Genomic DNA, 18,941 nt, shown 5'->3' on the forward strand with positions numbered 1-18,941 from the left:
TGATTTGGGCCTTGGCCAAGGGCGCAGCCCTTGCCGGCTTGCCCACCTTGCCAGTTGCCACTGAAAACACGAGGAGAGCGGGAAGGAAACTGAGTCTGATTCGGGTTCGCTAAAAAAAACAAAAACAAAAAAACTGAAACGGGGGATCGAGAGATCGAGAGAGAGCGCAGGCTGCTGTCAAGAGAGAGAGAGAGAGAACGCCGCCGGCCACCACACGGCTCTGCCGCAGTGCTGCCCGCGTTGCGCCTCCACCCTCCCACACGCCTCCTCCGCTGGCCGCCACCCCGGCTCCCGCCGGCCCCGCCCGCTAGGTCAGGGAGTCGCGCTCGCCGTCGGACCAGCGCGGCAGCGCAGACTCGCCGCCAGGTCCGGGCGTCGCCGGCTCGTCGTCTCCTCCGACTGGCCGACTCCCCAAATTTCTCCGATCTTCAAGTTGACTGTGGCGCTGTCCAATCTTCAAGTCCCCTGTGCACATCAAATCCCCAATCGGTAGGCCCCTCTGTTGCCCTTCTCTCTCTCTCTCTCTCTTGGTGATTTTTTAGATGAATTTGCTGCTGAGCACTCGATTCATAATCGAGTTTCTTGTTGGCATGGCTGAGCTGCATTGCTTACCTCCTACTACTTGTGAGCCACGGTGACAGAGCACACTGACCCATGTTATAGAGTTACCGAGTTACTTTTGACTTGTGCAGAAAATGCTACGCCAACCAACTTAGCTGCATTATTGTTCTGTGTTGTTTGTTTAGAAAAATTGACACTGCTGAATACATTTGTTTTTTGTCTTCTGCTATGTATTAGCTCAGTAGTTGTACCATTGAATATTGTGTTAAACTATTCTCAATTGGCGTAGGAATTATTTTGGCCCAAACTAGTTTGGCACGGGGCATCAGCAGTTCCTGGCTCGGCCGTTGTGTGGAGGGATCAGAGCACATGGCGGCAACCAACTCTGAGATCGAGAGGCAGCAGCAGGAGTACGCCAGGGAGCTGGCCAAGTACAAGGAGGACTGCAAGGAGTTCAAGAGGATGGTGTGCATGATGGTATTATCGCTCTCAATCGCCTTCACGTTCTTGATCTCCAGCTTCCTCGTCCCAGGCACACACCGCATGTCCTGCAGGCTCAGCGCCGGGGCCTTCTTCCTTGTGTCCGCGTACTTCATCGCCATTCACCAGCAGAAATTTGGTTGGTCCGTGTTCCCCAAGAGGCCAGAGTGCGAAGTCCAACTCGTTGGAGGAGACAGGGTCTAATTGTTGCTGAAGTCGTTGTATATACTCCCTCGGTCCCGAAATAAGTGACGTGGATTTGTATAGAATCTTATATACAAATCCACGTCACTTATTTTGGGACTGAGGGGGTATCAGTAACATATTGATCTGTGTTTGGGAGGGCAGCAAGTGAGATGGCTTGCCCTCTATCTGCATTTTAGTGTCAACCATCGTCAAATTAGGTTGTTGCTACTAGTGCTTTTTAATCTAGCTTTGGTGTTCTGCATGATTTGCTTGCTGCTGAGATTCAGACTTCCTTTTGGCTTGGGGAGAGTACTTAGGACGCATCAACTCATAGCTCCTACCTATTGTGTCACAAGATAAATGATCCAATACTTACTAGTAGTATTTTCAGTGTTTTCATCCTGAATAACCATTCCATAGCGAATTAAATTCCCCCCTTGTTCTATTGTTCGTATATGTAGGGTCCTTTATGTCTATATCCTGGATTACAGTTCTTGCTGAAAGAATGGGAATTGTTTCTTATCTTCTCAAATTTAGATGAGTAATCAAGTTTAGACAAACATGAACATATGATAAAAACATCATGAACATACGATAAAAACAATCTATTCGCTATACATCAGCTAAGAATTTAGTCTATCCCATACAGAAAGGCTAAGTTTCTAGGTATCAGAGTTCTGAACTTTCTTGCATACTGATCGCCAAAAGCCGTATGCAGTAGTGTTCATGTGTAGATGACTGCAAATTAGCATTGTTTCTTGCCTCATCGGAATTAAAGCTTGTTGGAGATCCAGTTTAAGGATGGACTTGAGTAATTTTTCTTTGAAGAAGATATTGAGCCCCTAAGGGACTTTTCATTCACTAAACGCAGGCATTATGAGCTTTTACCAGTGTTTGGCTCTTTAAGGGACTTTTCATTCACTAAACGCAACCAGGGTAATAGAGTTGCGATTGCCTGCTCTTTTTGTGTGGCTCCTGCTCCCTGAGGTAGTTCTCAAACTTTATGTACCAAGTGTCTTAACCCGGTTCAATTTCTGGTCTGTAAGCTGGCACTTATCAACCCATCTGTTTTGTTCAGAGAATTAAGACAGTATCTCAACAATGAGGAAGGACATGCTATCACGTGTTTCTGGATCCTCGGATGCACGTTTTGTAGGTCTGAAATTAAAATAAAGAATTTTCTTCATGCTGTCTGTAGTGGGAGCAAGCAGTTCATGGATGCCTTTTCATGAGTGCTCACCTCTATTTCTGCTATTGAGACTGTCAATCTTCTTTATCCTTATATATAACTCTTGGAGACTTTCATATTGGTGTTAGTTCTCACTTATATACATGTTTAATCTCTAGGTATAAGAATTCAGCATTTCTTGCAGATATAACCTTGTTGGCTTGTTGCAGTTATTTAAGAAAGACAATTCAGCATTTGTTATAATATCCACATTGGATAGTTTTCTGTTATGCGATATCTTGTCTGCAATAATCTGTCGGGATACTTTTTCATTATAACCTCTCTAGGAATTAATATTGTCAAATCTCATGCTGCTGACCAAATTCCGTTTTGTCAAATCTGGGCGCTCTTGTAGAAGCCATCTTCCGTACTTGGCTATTTTTTATCAACTTTAGACTAGTCCAAGTACAAATGAGGTGAGAGAGATAGGGGCAGAGATAAGACCAACACAGAGTGAGCATATGCAAGTGGGGACACGCAGTTACATTTAATTTGAGCTGCTGTTGATCTACTGGCAGAAAATAGCACTTAGCTGTCATTTGAAAATTGAGGTCGAATATGTGCCGATTTGCTCAAGAAGAGGTAGTATTCAGTTGTTCCCGTTGGTCTGCCGTTGGCTGGACTTTCTGCCTTTTTAGTACGTAGTAACTATTCCGTACACATTTAGCCCGTTGCCGCAACTTTGTTCATATACTTACATATTAAGACTTGTTTTGATATAGACAAATTTGAGACACGGAGGGAATATATATTAATTTGACCACTAGAGGGACTGCACATCAACCGCTAAGTCTTTCACATTTTGGACCTCGGGACGAGAAGAAGGTGACGGTCGGCGCCGGGGGAGATGAGCGGGTTCGCAGCGGGGTTTTCCAGTTCTTCCCCGGCTGGAACAGCAGCTCGTCATCGATCGCCTCGCCGTTCCCGAGCCTTATGGGAGCATCTCCACCAGCAGGAGAAAATTCACTCCCAAAACGAGAAAACAGCTTTTTTCTCTTTCAAAGTGCTCCACCAGCACCCCAAAACACCTTTACAATGAGAATTTTTTTTGGGAGGGAGGAAAAACCTCTCTCCTCCCCCCTCCAAATAGGGAGTTTATCCTCCACGGAGAATAATTTTTCTCCTCGCCTGCGCACGCCAGCGACTCACGCGGGAAGACTCTTGCTTGTCGATCCGCCGACCGCCGTCGCCGACCGCCGGCCAACCTCCGCCGGCTCTCCCCGCCACCACTGGACCCTCCTTTGCCGTCGCCCCATTCCCGCTGCCTGCATCCACGACTCTTGCCACACCCAACGGCGCTGCGCGGCCGAGAAAAGAAGGCACGGCGGCACCTGGGCTTGGCGTCCCCGTCGGGAGCCACAAGACGGGCAGCTCCACCCTGCCGCCGCCGCTCCCTTGCCAACGGCGCCGGCCCCCACCGCGCCGGCCGCTCCTCCCCGAGCCCGCACCCCGACGAAGGCTGCCGGACGTCGCTCCTCCGGCGAGAAGAAGGGGCAGGCGAGCTAGCAGCCACTCCGCCGCCTCGGAGCAACCCGGCGGTCAGGCTCCTCCCGCTGCCTGCCCTAGCCGCCACGCCCACGCTGCCTGAGTTCTTCCCTGAAGAAGACGACGCCGGCAAGGAACCTCCTGGAAAGATAATTTTTTGGCCAATGTGTAATCTAAACTTTGCATTTTATATGGAATTGATGCAATTTTGGCCAATGTGCAGTCACACTTTGCATTTTGTATGAAATTTTATCAAATTGGACTTGCAATTGATGAGTTAGGAAATTATAGGGAGCCAGTTTTTCTCATGCTAGTGGAGAGGAAAACTGTGGAGGAGAAAAAACTGGGTTTTCTCACTCCCAAAAACCTGTTTTTCTCCTTCAGTTTTTCTCATGCTAGTGGAGAGGAAAACTGTGGAGGAGAAAAAACTGGGTTTTCTCACTCCCAAAAACCTGTTTTTCTCCTTCAGTTTTTCTCATGCTGGTGCTCTGATGGTTGGCATCCACGGCGCGCCGTCGCCGACTGACCCGGCAAGGCCGCAAGGGATTAAGATCGGGAAACAGAGAGTCAGAGAAGCCACGTTGGCGTCACATTAGATCTGGCAACTGACGCCTTTTTTCGTGTCAAAACGCAATAAACTTGCAGATCAGTGGGTTTCTTGACCGATATCTCTAAAAACAAATATTTTTTGAATTTTTTTTCTAAAAAAATAAGTGTTATGTTTACACTAGCTCAAGTGTCTTGGTTTTGAGTAAATTTTTTTTTACATTTTAATAGTATCTTGATCTATTTATTTTGTTCTAACCCGGTGGTTGAAAAAACGTGCCTTCCAAAATAGATTATGCCAGCTTTGTAAAGCCATTTTTCGATCTTTAAAACATTGTTATTTTTTAATGGAGTGGCCGGATCGAATAAAGAGTTACACAACTTTGCAGCAGACACCTCGAAAATAGGCAGAGGTCTCTTAAAAAAAACAGCCTGAATTAACCATTTTTTAGCCAGAAATTGCCAGTCGCACGTGTTCTCTAATCCACATCAGTGCACTAGTTTGGCTAGTTTTGAACTCACATGCATTTTATTTTTTTTGAAAAAGAGAGGTCACCCCCTCCGATTTCTTTGAACTCATATGCATATAAATGCAACCCGTATAATGTACCTTGACTAAAATCATGTTCATCATCCCCCCCCCCCCCCCCGAATCGCGGTATCGCCTTCTCGAGCAAATTGCCGAGGAGCTCACCAACTGGCGGCTCGCTAGCCTCAAAACCACAATGTGGTTCAACCCGTTTTAGGGCACGTTCGTTTCATCCCGCGCCATCAGGGATCAACGGGGATTAGCAAAATTATAGATCAATTTCCCTCTATTGCTTCCCAGTCCCCATCGAACACCACCTAACCGAATAGGCCCTAAGGGTGGGATGAAACGAATGGACCCTTAGGTGGGGTTTGAGGGGGATTGGAGTAATGTAGGAGATATTTGATTTTTAATCTTGTTAATCCTATTCATCCCCGTCGGGATGAAACGAAGGGGCCCTTAGGGCTCGTTCGGCACACCTCAAAACCAAGGGGAATGAAAGGGATTAGGACAAGGATGGGATTAACTGAACAATGGCTTAATTTTTTTTCCATGTAATTACGTTAGTAGAAGTTTGGACATATTCTCCTTCCCCTCTTTACATCCTCTGATTTTTTTCTACTGTACAAATTGTTTACTCCGGGCTTAATAAAAGAAATTGCCGAATTTCATAAAAAAAGAAAAAACATGTTTATGCACTACGTTGTATTTAAGTATTCTGAGTGTCTATTTTTCAGTCGACAATCATATCCATCCGATCTAGATTTTCTCATGCATAATTCTTGCATTTGACAAAAAAAATAGTTATTTCTCGGTTGCCTTAGAAATAGCAAAACAGTAAAGTATTTTATAGTGTGTCATTTATTTTATTTTTGTTGTGGAGTAGTTATTTAAGACAGAAAGAGTAAAAAAATAGATAGATAAAAAAAGTAAAACATGAAAAATAAATAGCGGTAATAATATCCGAGATGGGTTGAAACATCAGTAAAGTGCACCGGAGGTCCCGATTGTTTTTAAAATGTGCCAATTTGTTCCTAAATTTTGGAAATGCACGATTAGGTCCTAATATTTTTTTAAACCGTTCACCACATTTCCTAAGTGTGTATCTGCTAATCTGATCAACTGATGTCCCCGTTTAACCAGCGCCAAGTAGGCTTGGGCCCACCTGTCGGGTAACAAATCAGATTGCCATTTGCCAAAAAAAAAAGATACATTTCGGTCCATTTGAAATCAAGTAAACCTGGTATCATTTTGGCTCGTTGTATGGGCACAATGTTCGGAAGACATGGTCTAATTTTCGGGGCATTTAGTCGACAGGTGGGGTTAGGCCTACATGGCGCACGGTGAAACTAGAAGACACAATAAGAACCTTTGGTGAACAACTTAGAAAATATTAGATTCAAACTTGTACTTTCAAAACTAATGGACTAACTTGGCATTTAAAAAAAATTAATGATCTCCAGCGTTTATTTTTGAAAAATTCGTTTGGAAAAGAAAAGAACAAGAACACAGCTTGTCTCGCTCAAGGTGGAAGAACAGGCCTCCGGGGTTTTGGGGACGGGGTTTGGAGGCGAGCCGCCGACGGGCTCCCTCCGGCGGCGTCCCTATGGACTCGGCGGCGAACCAGAGCGTCTCCCGAGCAACCTCCCCGCGCGCATCCCCACCCACACCAACGCTCCCCTCGTCGCCAGTATCCTCACCGTCCCGCTGCTCCAAAACCACCGCGTCGCCACCCTCACCGGGGTCCTCCTCGTCGCGCTCCTCCACGACCACCTCCTCGCCGACGCCGGAGCTGTCGACCCTGCCGCCACCATCGCCGGTGCCTACGATGACTACCGATTTAGCGCCCTCCTCTCCCGCGGTCTCCTCACCGTCGCCGTCCACCAACGTCGTCGCTTCGTCGTCAGCGACAGAGGTCCTGCCGTCGTCGCGTTCCTCCACCACTACCTCTTCGCTGGTGCCGGCGCTCTCGATCCCGCCGCCACCATCGCCGGTGCCTACTACGAGTCCCGATTCAGAGCCCTTCTCTCCCGTGGTCTCCTCAGCGTCGCCCCGCAAGGTCGCCTCGTTGTCAGCGACAGAGGTATGACAACACCGCTGTCCCTCATGATGGACCTGTTAAGGGCTCTTTCTGGTGGCGTGATATTTTTCGGCTTGGGCAATCCTTTAGAGATTTTGCTATGCTTCATATCAAGGATGGCAGGTCTGCTTTATTTTTTAGAGACAGTCTCTCTGTTAGTTCTCTTCAATCTCCCTTTCTCTGCTGAAGCCTTCCATTAGTTTTAACATCTCAGGGCCATTGTTCTATCTTTAAATCTGGTAGAGTCTGAGAGAGGGATTCCTGGACTTGCAGCGGTCGTATAGGCTTTTATTCATCCAAGTACTCTATCAAAAGCAAGTGTTTTCTGAAGCTTAAAGTATTTTGCTGGTTGTTACTTACCAAACGGCTTAACACCTTTGATATGATGGTCTGCTTTACATTTCGGAGCCTCTTCTACAGTTTGTTCTTAATAAATGTACTATATAATAGATGATCTTGTTGCTAATAGGAAACTTCTTTGCAGTGCAAGGTTGAGCTGATTGATAGGGGTGATGAAAGTTCTGGTGCAAAACATGAAGAAGATTCAGGGCACAAGCTTAAGGTGCTGATTGATAGGGGTAATGAAAGTTCTGGTGCAAAACATGAAGAAGATTCAGGACACAAGCTTAAGGTGCTGATTGATAGGGGTGGTGAAAGTTCTGGTGCAAAACATGAAGAAGATTCAGGGCAAAAGCTTAAGGTGCTGATACTTCTAGTTTGTTCTTTATTCTGAACTATTTGTTTCATCATTTCATTTCATTTACTTTGCTTATTTCTGCAGGATTCTGCATCAGATTTTGGTGACTATGATTGGCAAACTGAAAAATGGTCCAGAAGTCAAGATCAAGAAGTTCCTGTATCTTCTCCAATCATATCAGTAAGCCAACTTTTATGCGCATGTTTATCTCTACATTCTTCTACAAATTTATATCAGTTTTTTGAAAGCAACTTGTTTAATCCACAGGAATCTTTCCTCAGCGAATCGAGCACATTTTCCCTTGATTTGGAGAAGGGGGGTTGTTAGAGCAAGGACAAGGTTTAATGGAAATGGCAGGAGTGGTGGAAACGGCAATGGCAACAGTGAGAGGAGCAATGGCAGTGGCAACAATGGTGGTGGGCAGCTCTATAGAGATGATGCAGGGCATGAGAATGAGAATGACACGGAAAGTAGTGAGGATGTCAGACAAATTGAGAGGGACAAAAAGAGAAGATGCAGGCGTCTTTCCATCATTATCGGTATGCTTTTTCTGTTTCATGGGGTGATGCTCTTAATCAAGTGGTTGTTGTTGAAGTATATGAAGGACCGTGAGGTTGCGAGTGTTTGGATTGAGGCAGGGTCTTGGTTTCTTCTCGTGATCTCTTTCATGCTCATCAAGATACTAATAGTGGATAGATCAGATGTGGCTGTTTTGAACAAATGGGTTGAAGGTTGTCACGTATTTTTGCACACTGCGGCCTTTGCTCTGTCATTTGGTTTTGACCATACTCCAATTGGAAAGAACCCTATGGTTTCACTTGCAATAGCTCATGTTGTGGGATTCAGCTTGCAAGTAGTTGGTTCCATCATAATTCAAAAGATCTTCAATGTTGATTCTGCCCCAGAGGTTCCGGAGTGTAGTTGACTTAAGGTATGTGGTGACTCTAATGCCCCTGACTCTCCCTGCCTTTTGTGTTATAGCAAAATAACTTGCGCTTTTGTGTGATGCCTGTTGCTCCATTAAACTAGGGCAAGATGGAGGCCAGGAAGTAGTTGCTCCATTCAACTAGGGCAAGATGGAGGCCAAGAAGTAGTTGCTCCATTCAAGTAGGACAAGACGGAGGCAAAAGAAGTAGTTGTTCTGAAAGTATAGAGATGATGAGTGGTACGGATGATACTAACAGTGGGTTCATAATGCATATCATCTCGAGGATTGGCTGATGACAACTTTGTGCATTCTAAATAGTTTTTGCTGCGTCTGTGACCTGGAGTTTCATTTGTTTCTTGGACAAAAATATGTTGCAAACTCGGGCATCAAGTATTCCACATGATTTTAAGAAAAATAAAGTAGTCCATACGATCACTCAAACAGTAAACTTGTGTATCTTCAGTAGTTCGGCTATAGTGTGGCTGGGCACATTAAATCCCTGGGAGCGGCCTTGGGCTGTTCGAGATATTGCAGTATTATACCTACTACTAACTTATACTCCTACCACATAAACACACATAATGTATTCTATCAATGCAGAACGACCAAGCTTCTCGGCACCAGATTTCTGTATTATCAGCTACTCCTTCTAGGCCGTTCCGGTTTATGGCCCCGTGAACATTTAACTAATGCAAAATAAATTTTATATCATAAAAATTATATCGTTAGAAGATTCAAATGTTCTATTTTCTAATGGCATAATTTTTTGATATAGAAATCATGTTACGTTAGTTAAATCCTCAACCGGAGGTAGTAGTACTGAAAAATATCTGCAACTGGATCAACACAAAAGAAGATGCAACTCGATGCTTGTGGTCACAACATTTTTTCTCAAAAAAAAAAGTTAACATTCTCGAGACACAAAAGGAGAAGCAACACACGCACCACCATTGTCTAATCCTGCCGTACAAACAATCTGATAGCATTAGCTTGTTTTTTTTAGCAACATTCCAACGCCTCTGGCAAAGAGTTACAACGGAAGTAAAATGTCTCCACATAAAAAACTCATTCAAATTCAAGAGCGAGCTTCCGCGGACGCGCTCAGCCAGTCCTCAAGATGATATGCACCCCACTGTCAGTATCAACCACATCACTCATCTCCCCCACTTTCAGAGCAACAACTGCTTTCTCAAACGCCTTCTGCATCTTGCCCCTCTCGAATGGACCTACATCATACACCATGAATGGAAAAGTTACGCTTGATCACGAATCAAATTTCAAATAACAGAACAGATGTACTCCCTCCGTCTCATATTAAGTGACTTTCTATTACATGTATCTAGATGCTTTTTAAGCATAGATACATCCATATTTGGGCAAATTTGAGTCACTTAATATGGGACGGAGGGAATATGTGAATTCAAACATCATGGATAAAGAAGAGACGGTTAACTACTCGAAAGGCCATAAGTAGCAGATTAATGCAAATAGCATTCCTTCAGTACACCATCCAGATGATGTAAATTAAGTAAAGACAGAAGCTAGACTGTAATCAACTCTGTATCCCTAAATGATGGCATTTGAATGCAAGAATAAACTCCATCATACGTATGGTTAATCTCATGCAAAGTAGAGTTTACATGCCAGGCCTGAACCATTTCATATGTAATCTCTTAACAGGACAAGACACATTTGGTTAAAAAAGCAGCTGCAGCTTCTTTTTTTGGAACAATAAAATATACATGTCTGTATAGTGCGTTCTGTTGTGTCCCCACACGCTTGTGTTCATCCCTGCAATATCATACAATGTTCCTGAAGGTAGAAATTCAACCTTTTATCTGATAGCTATGGAGTACAAGGTTATACATATAGTTCAAGTGACTAAGTGTCAGAAAATAATGGCGGACGAGATAAAGAAGCAACTAGAAATATTCACTTCTATGATATTCATAGAAAGAATAAATTAGGAAACTAACTGGAGTAAATCATTCCAAGTTATCGCAACCATCAGTTATTATAGTGAATACTTGCCTAATTAAATTGTATGTTCTCTTGGAAATTAATTATACTGAAACTTGAAAGGCACAAGAATATTAAATTGTATGTTCTCTTGGAAATTAATTATACTGAAAGTTGAAAGGCACAAGAATCTGAATTTTCGAAACCATAATAAAGATATCAAATGGACAGATAAAAAACGACAAATACCAGGAACAAATCGCCCATCCAGTGCACTAAAAAGGCAATAAAAGGTGGTGATCCAGTTCAAGACTCGAACGCCCGTTCTTGCGTTGTTGACTTGTCTAGCATAATTGATATTGCATAAGTATAACAATAACGGTTTCCTAACAGCCATTTCTTGTCTGAATTATTGTGCAGCTAGCAGATGCAACACTCCAGTCAGACTGTATTCGAGTAGCCACATCTCTAAATTATCCAATGCACAAGTTAGATTTTCTAATTTGGATCAGCATTCAATATACCAATTAATCACTCACCTGTTAGCAAATTCAGTAAGCAGTACATACATACAGGCCAACAATTTGGTCAGGACTCAGGAGGAGGGCACCAAGGAGCAAATACCGAGGTCACCGCCGCGCTTGGCAGAGTTGCAGTCGGAGTTGTCGGTGGCGGCCACCTCGAACTTGAGCTCCCCGGCGGCGATCTGCTCCCGGAGCGCGCGGGCGAGGTCTGCGGCGTCGTCGCGGGTGGTGGCGGAGATGGCGACCCCCTCGGGGTCCCGCCACGAGGCCTTGCGCCGGGACCCCTCGTGCTTGATCAGGATGTGCGACGCCCGCAGCTTCTCCTTCTTCTCCTTTCCCCCGTCCCCTTCGCGCGGCTTCTGGTGGTGGTGCCGGTGGTGGTTGCGATCGCGGGAGCCGGAGGAGGCGGCCTCGGGGCGGCGGCGCTTGCTGTCGGCGGGCGCATCGTCGCCGCTGGGCCGCTTCCTGCCGGCGTCGCCCTCGCCGGAAGCGGCGGCCGCGGCGGCGGGGCTCTCGGTCCCTATCTTGGCGTCGCGGCGGTCTCGGAAGCGGAGGGGGCGCTTCGGTCGGGGGTTTGGATTTCTTGGTTCCCGTTTCAGGCTAGACAGACGAGCCCCCCTGGGCTAATTGGTCGTGTGCTTATATAACAGAGCAGCTGCCCAACAGAAATGGCTCAATCTTAACCTGACCTTTGCCAATTTTGGGAACAGAAGGCATTTCCAACAGTGCTGCATTTTCTACTGAAACCGACAGATGCATAGACAATGCACTTCCAAATCCACATAGACAAATCCCCTGTGAATTGGATTGGTTTTTCGCTACTGAATCCTGACAAAATTTCTACGAGATTAGCGGTCTGAAAAGTTCAAAACCAGCTGCAAGGAAGAAAAAATTGGATGAAGAACAAGACGTAAGAATTGGAAGCTAGCTAAGTAACAGAGCAAGGGAAACATGGCTGAAATTACTGTATTTGAGTACCGAGTAAGATGGATCATTCATTGCCAAAGAAGATTTACACCAGTAGAACCAAAGCCAGCAGCTCTAACATTTACATTGGTATTCAGACATCAGGCTAAAAGCTCATCACAAACACTGGAAGAAATCACAACACACAAAACGCTGCTTGGTGTTCTTCAGCATTTGGTGCTCCTCTAGGGAAAGATGAGCCGTTCTCTTTCTTTTCCCTCAAGGAAGCACAGTACAGACACTGGTGAACATCTCTACCAAGTACCAATTACACTGTCAGTAAATCAGCCTACAGTTAACTAAGGCACTGTATTCAGAATAGAACTCTAGCTTAATCTTGCACTGCTTTATTTTGACTGATAGTCTCATCCAGAACAGCAGTAGTCTTTTAGTGGTCTGTTTGGATGCAGTCATTCAGGACATGCATGCCACTCTCACTCATCTGTTGCACTTCTGAAGGTGATAGAATCCGGATGCATCGGACACAGTTGATGAACTCCCTGCAAAGATAGAAATATAAGCAGAATATAGAGAGTGAGTGAAGAGCTATGTGTGTATGGCCAAGGATGAGCTCAAGGGAAGAAAACATGCAATGTCGCACTGGATTTTGTCAAGAAATAATGTAAAGCTGGCGAATACTTACTCCCATGGGTCATCGCCGACGAGAAGGACGTCGTTTTCATAGTCGACATATACAAGCTTCCATTCTGAACTACCAGGATGCTCAAGCTTCCCCTGGAGTCCAAACATGCTTGCGATGGCTGATCTCAGCTCACGGTAATCTCTATAACGTGTAACATCAATAGATCTTCCAACCGATCCTAGTTTTTGGACCTGTTGTTCATGGATTAGAAGATAGCAGTAGCATAAGCAAAAGTTCTAGGTTCCGCTCATTATCAGAGCTTTCAGTAAATATTGCCTTCTTGGTAGTGTTTTTCTTGTAGCTTACCTTTGTATAAGTCCGCACTGGTGGTTTCAACGGCTTTGCACTTCTGTCAATGCTGTAGTCAGTTACATCCATACTGCAAGATGATGTCCCCCTGGAACTGTTATGGATCTCTGGAAGAGACAAAACTTGAGTTTCTTTTAAACTTGGCAACTTCGAGTACATTCCCAAATCAAAGCTCTCTGTAGCTTGTGGTTGAGAGCATGAGGTGTTATTCATGCTTCTCTGGATAGATTCCATGTGATTTCCACTATCTTCAGAAAAGCTCATTTGTACATATGAGTTGGATGTGCTCGGTAAGTTGCTTCCGTCGTGTTGGACATCCAAATTTTGCATATCAGGTGACAGAAATGTTATTGAATTCAGATCCGGGCTGCCGATGAAATCTTGTATGGAATTCGGGAAGCAATCTGAAAGACAAGAGTTCTGAAAAGCCTCCATGGTATCGGCATTTATTGTGGAAGGAATATTAGCAGATGAACTAAAAATGTTCTCTGATGCACTAACTGACTGAATGCCATTGGAGTCTTGGTAATAGGAAGGCTGAATCATCCAATCCAGACCATCAAAGAACTGAGAAAAACACCCCTGGTTTGGAAATGAGTTCACCGACTTCCCTCCGTCAGGTGATTTTGATGATTCTAACTTTGGTGGTGACAATGATCCATTTTGTTCCACCTGCTGGCCTTGCAGCTGTCTAGCAAAGTTACCATGAGCAAGTGCACCAGAAGAATCTTCATTGTTAGCACTGTTAATTTGTTGAGTGTCACCAGCAACCAGTTTTACTTCAAAACCATGCTGTTGGTCAGCACAAACCCGTGAAGGTGTTGAGGAAAGTTCAGAACTCTCTGAAATGGTTTTGCGAGACAGGCCCTTCTTGCTCCTACGAGTCTTCACTTTAGGCTCACCCTTGCCATTTTGCTCTGAAATGCTTTGACTTTGGTATGAATCTGTGTTTCTTGGCTCTCTTACTGCAACATTTAACTCCGATGCAGAAACTGAGTCAGTGACAGGCTGGAGTTCACAGTTTTCCAGATCACCTCTCCTCAGCTTAGGAGCATGCAACTGCTGCTGAGCTTCATTTGAATGCATGCTCTCTTGCTTTATAGGAACAGTGGAAACACCAAATGTTGAAGGAGGTACATAATTTTGCTTAACATTCTGGATAATACTAGAATAGGAGGATTGGTGACAACTAAGTGGTGTCCCAAGGTTTTGGCCAGACTGACTGAGAAGCATCATAGCCAATTCTGATCCAACGGCTGGCATGTGCTGCAAGTTACCGTAGGGATTTCCTAATGCCCTTGGATTTCCTAGCACCGTAGGGATTTCTGTAAGTGATGGCATATTTACAGATCCAATCTCTAGCCCAGGCACTGCAAGTTATAAAAAGAGTAAGCATTGTTTCAACTTGCATTGTAATTTTTTTTGAAGTGGTAGAGAAGTACCTCCATAACCAGGAAGGCATTGTCGCTTTGAATTCAATGATGATGAAGGGAACACTAGAGCATTTTCTGGTGTTTCAATGTCCCATATGCTCACTCGCTCAGGTCTTTCTCCATAACCATGTTCGTCCCATTCAACCTATAGTAATGAAAAGTATGCAAGGATCTCAACATCACATCATGAATTCATGAAAGGCACGTTTGTTTGAGTTTTTGCGGAAAGGTACCTGTAAGTTGCGCCATTTAGAGTTTGGCCATCGAATGGGATCATAGTCACTAACTCCCACAATTGTTCCAGTGTATCTGTAAAACAGAATAAAGTTACTTACAATACTGTGGACAAGAATTTTACTTACTGTACACCACACTGAAAGGTTATACTAAAACCTCAACTTAAATAGCACATTACATTATTCTAATAATCACTCTTCTAGAGTTTCCTTGATGCCGTGTATACAAATTGTGAAAGTGATCCCATAAAAAAAAATTGTGAAAGTGAGAAAAATTTACAGGAAAATTATATTTTAAACTTTGAAGCGGAGTAGTATATTTATGGCTATAGACATCAAGCTATAGTTTGGTGGAGAACACATACTCTCACAAGGGAATAGGAAATAAAATGAGAAATAATGCAAAGTGTCAAATAAGAAGTAGAAAAAATACGTCGCTGTCAGGAAAGAGTAGAAAATATGTCAGTAGATGCTCTGAATAGTGGACAAACCTGCGCTTGCTTGACTCCTCTGTCTCAAACATCATAGCAAATCTCATGCCAACCGATTGTTGGACATAGTTGGCCTTATTATACCTTGCTAGAGGAACTACAAAAGGTGAAGGACTCGTCCTGAAGACAATTTAAGAACGAATACATGTAAAATATTCCACCAGAAAAGCACGTGAAAATAGCATGTTAGAAGGAGAGAAAAATCATCTACCTAGGGTTGTAGTAGATAGTAAATGAGCTACCGCTTGATGCTGCATGAGCTGCTGCGGCAAGAACTCCTATGTGCATACTATCAGTAGAAAGAACTGAAGATGACAATTGTGTTTGCTGTCGGGTGGCCCGCCTAACACCCAATAGTAGCTGTGACTTCTCATCCCTGCAACCACAAACTTCATTTAGAGTGGAAAATTTTATTCCACTAAGTTTGTCTTTTGAAGACGGGTTGAGTAAATGTCTGGTGTCTGTCACCTAGCACTACAGCAGTACTAACTGTCTGTCGTCCCAGCATTGACAACCATTAGCATAGATTTCAAGATTTGTACATAATTTGCAGCTACTTCTGCACCGGCATTTGAAATTGCTCTATACTGGCTATGTGCCTATGTACGTAAACAAATACTAGAAAGACCATGACCATCAGTAACAGACTAATTTACAAGGCATTGCTTCACTACATCTAAATTGAACAAATAATACATGGCTGATTCTACACTTGTGATGACTTTGTATCACCTAAGATGTGATGGCGTTTGAATATAGGAGCTATCTTCATAATCCATATGGTTTACTCCACGCGATAACTAGAGTTTACATGAAAATCCTGAACTTTTTCAGATTTAAGGTTTCTTAACAGCACAAGTTGCATTTGGTTAAGACTTAAGATCACAAACAGACATACTAGTATATCATGCAATTCAAACCACCTGATAAATAAGACAGAATCCCCTGCTTTAAGCCGTTTTGCCCCAACAAAGAGACTCCATCCAGTTGTTAGAAGATGCCTCTTTGGCTGTCCTGCAAGGAACAACAAATGAAGAAACTTTTAGGAGATGAGTTCCTAGACACCTTACATTCTGTAACTCATGAACAAGACAAAAACAGGTCAAATAGTGTCTGACCCTACCACGATAAATGTGACGGAACGTCCACATGTTATCATGCAAGTCTCGAACGATAAGCTCCTGATTAGGAGGTTGCATCGAGTAATCCTGCTTGGTCCAAAACATGATCTATGAGCTGAAGCATTCACAAAGAACAAGCAGGTAAAACAAAATGTGGACAAAAGGATGATACCAGTTGCGGGAACAACTTCTCCGCGGCTCTTCGTGGCACTGAGAAACCACCATGTGTACTGGTATCACTCGCAGTCAAATTCTTGCAGAAATATTCTGGCGGGTGCTTGCTTTTGGCATAACTACCCAGAGCCGGAATTGGGAACACATCAGTTTCCTAAAATTGACAAAGGACATATAGTATCCAAATCAGTCTCCACTATCAAATTTTTCAAAATGCAGAAAATTTACTTCAGAGGTTTTTTAAATGAATCTTCCAGCGGTTCCATTTCCCAGGTAATGTTGGCTTACAACAAATCAACATGATGCACTTACCGAATTTACTGGTTGAAGAGTCATCTGTGCATAAACCTCATCAGTCTCCTTGTCAGCCTGTGCAAGCAAGACAAGCAGTCAAGCATTCATCAGGGGTAAGACAATGCATCAGGCCACCCAAACATCTGAACCTAAACCTGAACCAACTGTACTTACATGCATAGTGATGTTGTGAACTTGACACAGCAACTGAGACGGCAGATTCGGGTAGTTCGGAATGCGAGAATTCGGTACCTTTCTCGTCGTCGCCGCGACCTGAGAAATGAAAAAGCTTCAGCAATCCATGCATCAAGTCGAGGTACTACTAGTAATTTGACCCACAGTTTAACAGTGTGAATTGGGACCTGCTCGCTGTGCCCCTGGGGGAAGTAGTAGACGAGGCTGCCCCGCTGCGGCAAGAACACCAGCGGCCCGGCGCAGGCGTGCCAGAGCTCTGAGTTGATCACCTTCTTGGCACCTAACGGAGAGAGCACTCGGATTATGCCCAGAAACGCAACGAATTTCATGGAAAATGCAGCAACGGAGGAGGCTGAATCAACTCACCCTGTGCTTCCCCGAGGAGCTGCATTTCGTCGAGCAGCGCCGCCGCATTCCTCAGAACGCCAAAGGTCGGCTGCTTCTCCTGCGAGCTCGCCATTCTCCAGAATCCAGAAGGCGGCCAAGCTAAAGAAACGCGGCTGCTATTGGAGCTTCTTAGGCCAAGAAGCCCGACGAGAGGTCGAGCTCGGTTGTACACAACTGCTAAGCGAGCGGCTTAGGCACACTTCGCCGCCATTGATCAATCAATCAATCAACAAAATATTCTCGGGAGTCAGAGTGTGCCTGCATGCGAATTGAAGAGAAGCAGAGGAGGATATCTATCAGCCTGTGTATGTGTGTGTGTAAGCAAGCAAAAGGCAAAGAGGGGGGAGTGATTATAAAAAGAAGGCAAAGAGGGGATGAGAGTGATTAAAAGAAGAAGGCAAAGGAACAAGAAGGCTCCAAAAAATGCATCCGGCAGGTATGGCGAGCTAGCTATTGAGCTTCGGGTTGGGTCCCCATGGCGCCTAAAACCACCACCCCAACTTTCCCAAGAAAGCAGGCGGGTTTTGTGTTTTCACGCCACCCGACACCCATGCCTCAGAGGCTCAGACAGAGCCGGGCTAGGCGCAAGAGTGAGATGGCTGGCAACAAAGAATCTCTCTACGACAACTCCTAGCTGCTGCTACTAGCTCGCGAGGTGCTCGACGAAATGCCACATGGCCCATGGCATCGGCCAGCCGCCGCCTCCTCCTGCCGCAGCTCGCACGCGGGCTCCCTCAAGCATAGCGGGGCGCGCGTGGGGACAAGAACGGCCGCCCGGCCTGCCCCCAGCCCTCCCTCCCTCCCTCTAGGACGCATGTGCAAGAAGACGAACAGCCGTGTGAATGTAATCCGGCTCGAGCACGGGAACAATGCCGCCGGACCGGGCCGCGAAGAGCAGTGCTAGCTAGAAACCAGTCAAACCAACACTAGTAATAACAATGTCTGCAGCCAGTGCGAGCGCCAGGAATCGTCGGAGAAGAAGCGGGCGGGGAGAAACAGCTTACCTTCGCCGATCGTCCAGCAGAGCAGGGCGCCACTTAGAGCGCGGGGCGTATGTTGTTCGTCCAACAACGAACAAATGTCTCCGGGGAGGAAGGCAAGCAAGCAGAGCAGGGCCCGACCCGAGTATGTCTATGTGTGTGTATAAAGAGGAGGAGGCAGGCAATGCAAGGCGCGCGCAACCCAAATGGAGCCAAATGCGCAACGCCAGGGGGGCTGTGCTCTGCTCTGAGATAAAGGCAAAGCGGAGGGGAAGATGAACGAAGGTGTGGTGCGGGCGAGAGCTCGTGCTAGCTATAGCTTGGCTCTACGTCCTAGAGGCTAGGCCCGGGAGCACGCGCGACAGGAGACGGCGCAGCTGGTAGAGCCAGTGGTATACTGGTATGGCTTGGTAGTGGAGAACGGTAATGCTCAGCGCTCCTCCCTTGGCCGTGCTACCGCTTTCCGGCCCGGTGCGCGCCTTTTGTGCGCGCTCCTCACACACTGCTTC

At 45.2% G+C, this 18,941-nt stretch overlaps 3 protein-coding genes and 1 long non-coding RNA gene across 5 annotated transcripts; 2 read left to right on the top strand and 2 right to left on the bottom strand.

Moving 5' to 3' along the window:
* Positions 1–115: 115 nt before the first annotated feature.
* LOC104585459 lies at positions 116–1,659 on the top strand. The gene is made up of 2 exons (XR_002960753.1): positions 116–489; positions 851–1,659. It is a non-coding gene; the product is annotated as an uncharacterized LOC104585459 (long non-coding RNA).
* Positions 1,660–6,533: 4,874 nt separating this feature from the next.
* Positions 6,534–9,089, top strand: LOC106865567 (vegetative cell wall protein gp1). Its single transcript, XM_014895788.2, has 5 exons — positions 6,534–7,098; positions 7,580–7,795; positions 7,877–7,972; positions 8,060–8,723; positions 8,822–9,089. Exons 1-4 carry the CDS (start codon positions 6,622–6,624, stop codon positions 8,117–8,119), a joined length of 849 nt encoding a protein of 282 aa, XP_014751274.1. The 5' UTR covers positions 6,534–6,621; the 3' UTR covers positions 8,120–8,723; positions 8,822–9,089.
* A 474-nt stretch (positions 9,090–9,563) lies between these two features.
* LOC100824448 (peptidyl-prolyl cis-trans isomerase Pin1) lies at positions 9,564–11,920 on the bottom strand. Its single transcript, XM_003579389.4, has 3 exons — positions 11,888–11,920; positions 11,304–11,826; positions 9,564–9,946 (listed from the first exon to the last, which is right to left on the bottom strand). The coding sequence occupies exons 1-3, from the start codon at positions 11,918–11,920 to the stop codon at positions 9,822–9,824; spliced, it is 681 nt and encodes a 226-aa protein (XP_003579437.1). The 3' UTR covers positions 9,564–9,821.
* Positions 11,921–12,155: 235 nt separating this feature from the next.
* On the bottom strand, positions 12,156–18,941 carry LOC100824752 (auxin response factor 11). 2 transcript variants are annotated; one of them, XM_014895511.2, is made up of 15 exons: positions 18,457–18,941; positions 17,432–17,710; positions 17,233–17,345; positions 17,045–17,143; positions 16,889–16,945; positions 16,575–16,730; positions 16,408–16,489; positions 16,205–16,295; positions 15,493–15,657; positions 15,282–15,401; positions 14,788–14,863; positions 14,564–14,699; positions 13,119–14,491; positions 12,813–13,003; positions 12,156–12,669 (listed from the first exon to the last, which is right to left on the bottom strand). In XM_014895511.2, the coding sequence occupies exons 2-15, from the start codon at positions 17,523–17,525 to the stop codon at positions 12,558–12,560; spliced, it is 2,865 nt and encodes a 954-aa protein (XP_014750997.1). In that variant the 5' UTR covers positions 17,526–17,710; positions 18,457–18,941; the 3' UTR covers positions 12,156–12,557. The 2 variants fall into 2 exon arrangements, with proteins under 2 accessions (XP_014750997.1, XP_003579438.1); XM_003579390.4 differs by having other exon boundaries at positions 16,405–16,489; positions 18,457–18,940.

Source organism: Brachypodium distachyon, chromosome 5, assembly GCF_000005505.3.
Source record: "Brachypodium distachyon strain Bd21 chromosome 5, Brachypodium_distachyon_v3.0, whole genome shotgun sequence".
Classification (NCBI taxonomy): domain Eukaryota; kingdom Viridiplantae; phylum Streptophyta; class Magnoliopsida; order Poales; family Poaceae; genus Brachypodium; species Brachypodium distachyon.

Coding starts and splice junctions, on each gene's coding strand:
- LOC106865567 (XM_014895788.2), top strand. CDS start 6,622: ATGGACTCGGCGGCGAACCAGAGCGTCTCCCGAGCAACCTCCCCGCGC. Junction 7,796..7,876: donor ATTCAGGGCAAAAGCTTAAG/GTGCTGATACTT, acceptor TTATTTCTGCAG/GATTCTGCATCAGATTTTGG. Junction 7,973..8,059: donor TATCTTCTCCAATCATATCA/GTAAGCCAACTT, acceptor TTTAATCCACAG/GAATCTTTCCTCAGCGAATC.
- LOC100824448 (XM_003579389.4), bottom strand. CDS start 11,920: ATGCCTTCTGTTCCCAAAATTGGCAAAGGTCAG. Junction 11,827..11,887: donor CCAAAATTGGCAAAGGTCAG/GTTAAGATTGAG, acceptor ACGACCAATTAG/CCCAGGGGGGCTCGTCTGTC. Junction 9,947..11,303: donor CAAGCGCGGCGGTGACCTCG/GTATTTGCTCCT, acceptor TGTATGATGTAG/GTCCATTCGAGAGGGGCAAG.
- LOC100824752 (XM_003579390.4), bottom strand. CDS start 17,525: ATGGCGAGCTCGCAGGAGAAGCAGCCGACCTTTGGCGTTCTGAGGAAT. Junction 17,346..17,431: donor GCTCCTCGGGGAAGCACAGG/GTGAGTTGATTC, acceptor TCTCTCCGTTAG/GTGCCAAGAAGGTGATCAAC. Junction 14,864..15,281: donor GAGGAGTCAAGCAAGCGCAG/GTTTGTCCACTA, acceptor TCTGTTTTACAG/ATACACTGGAACAATTGTGG.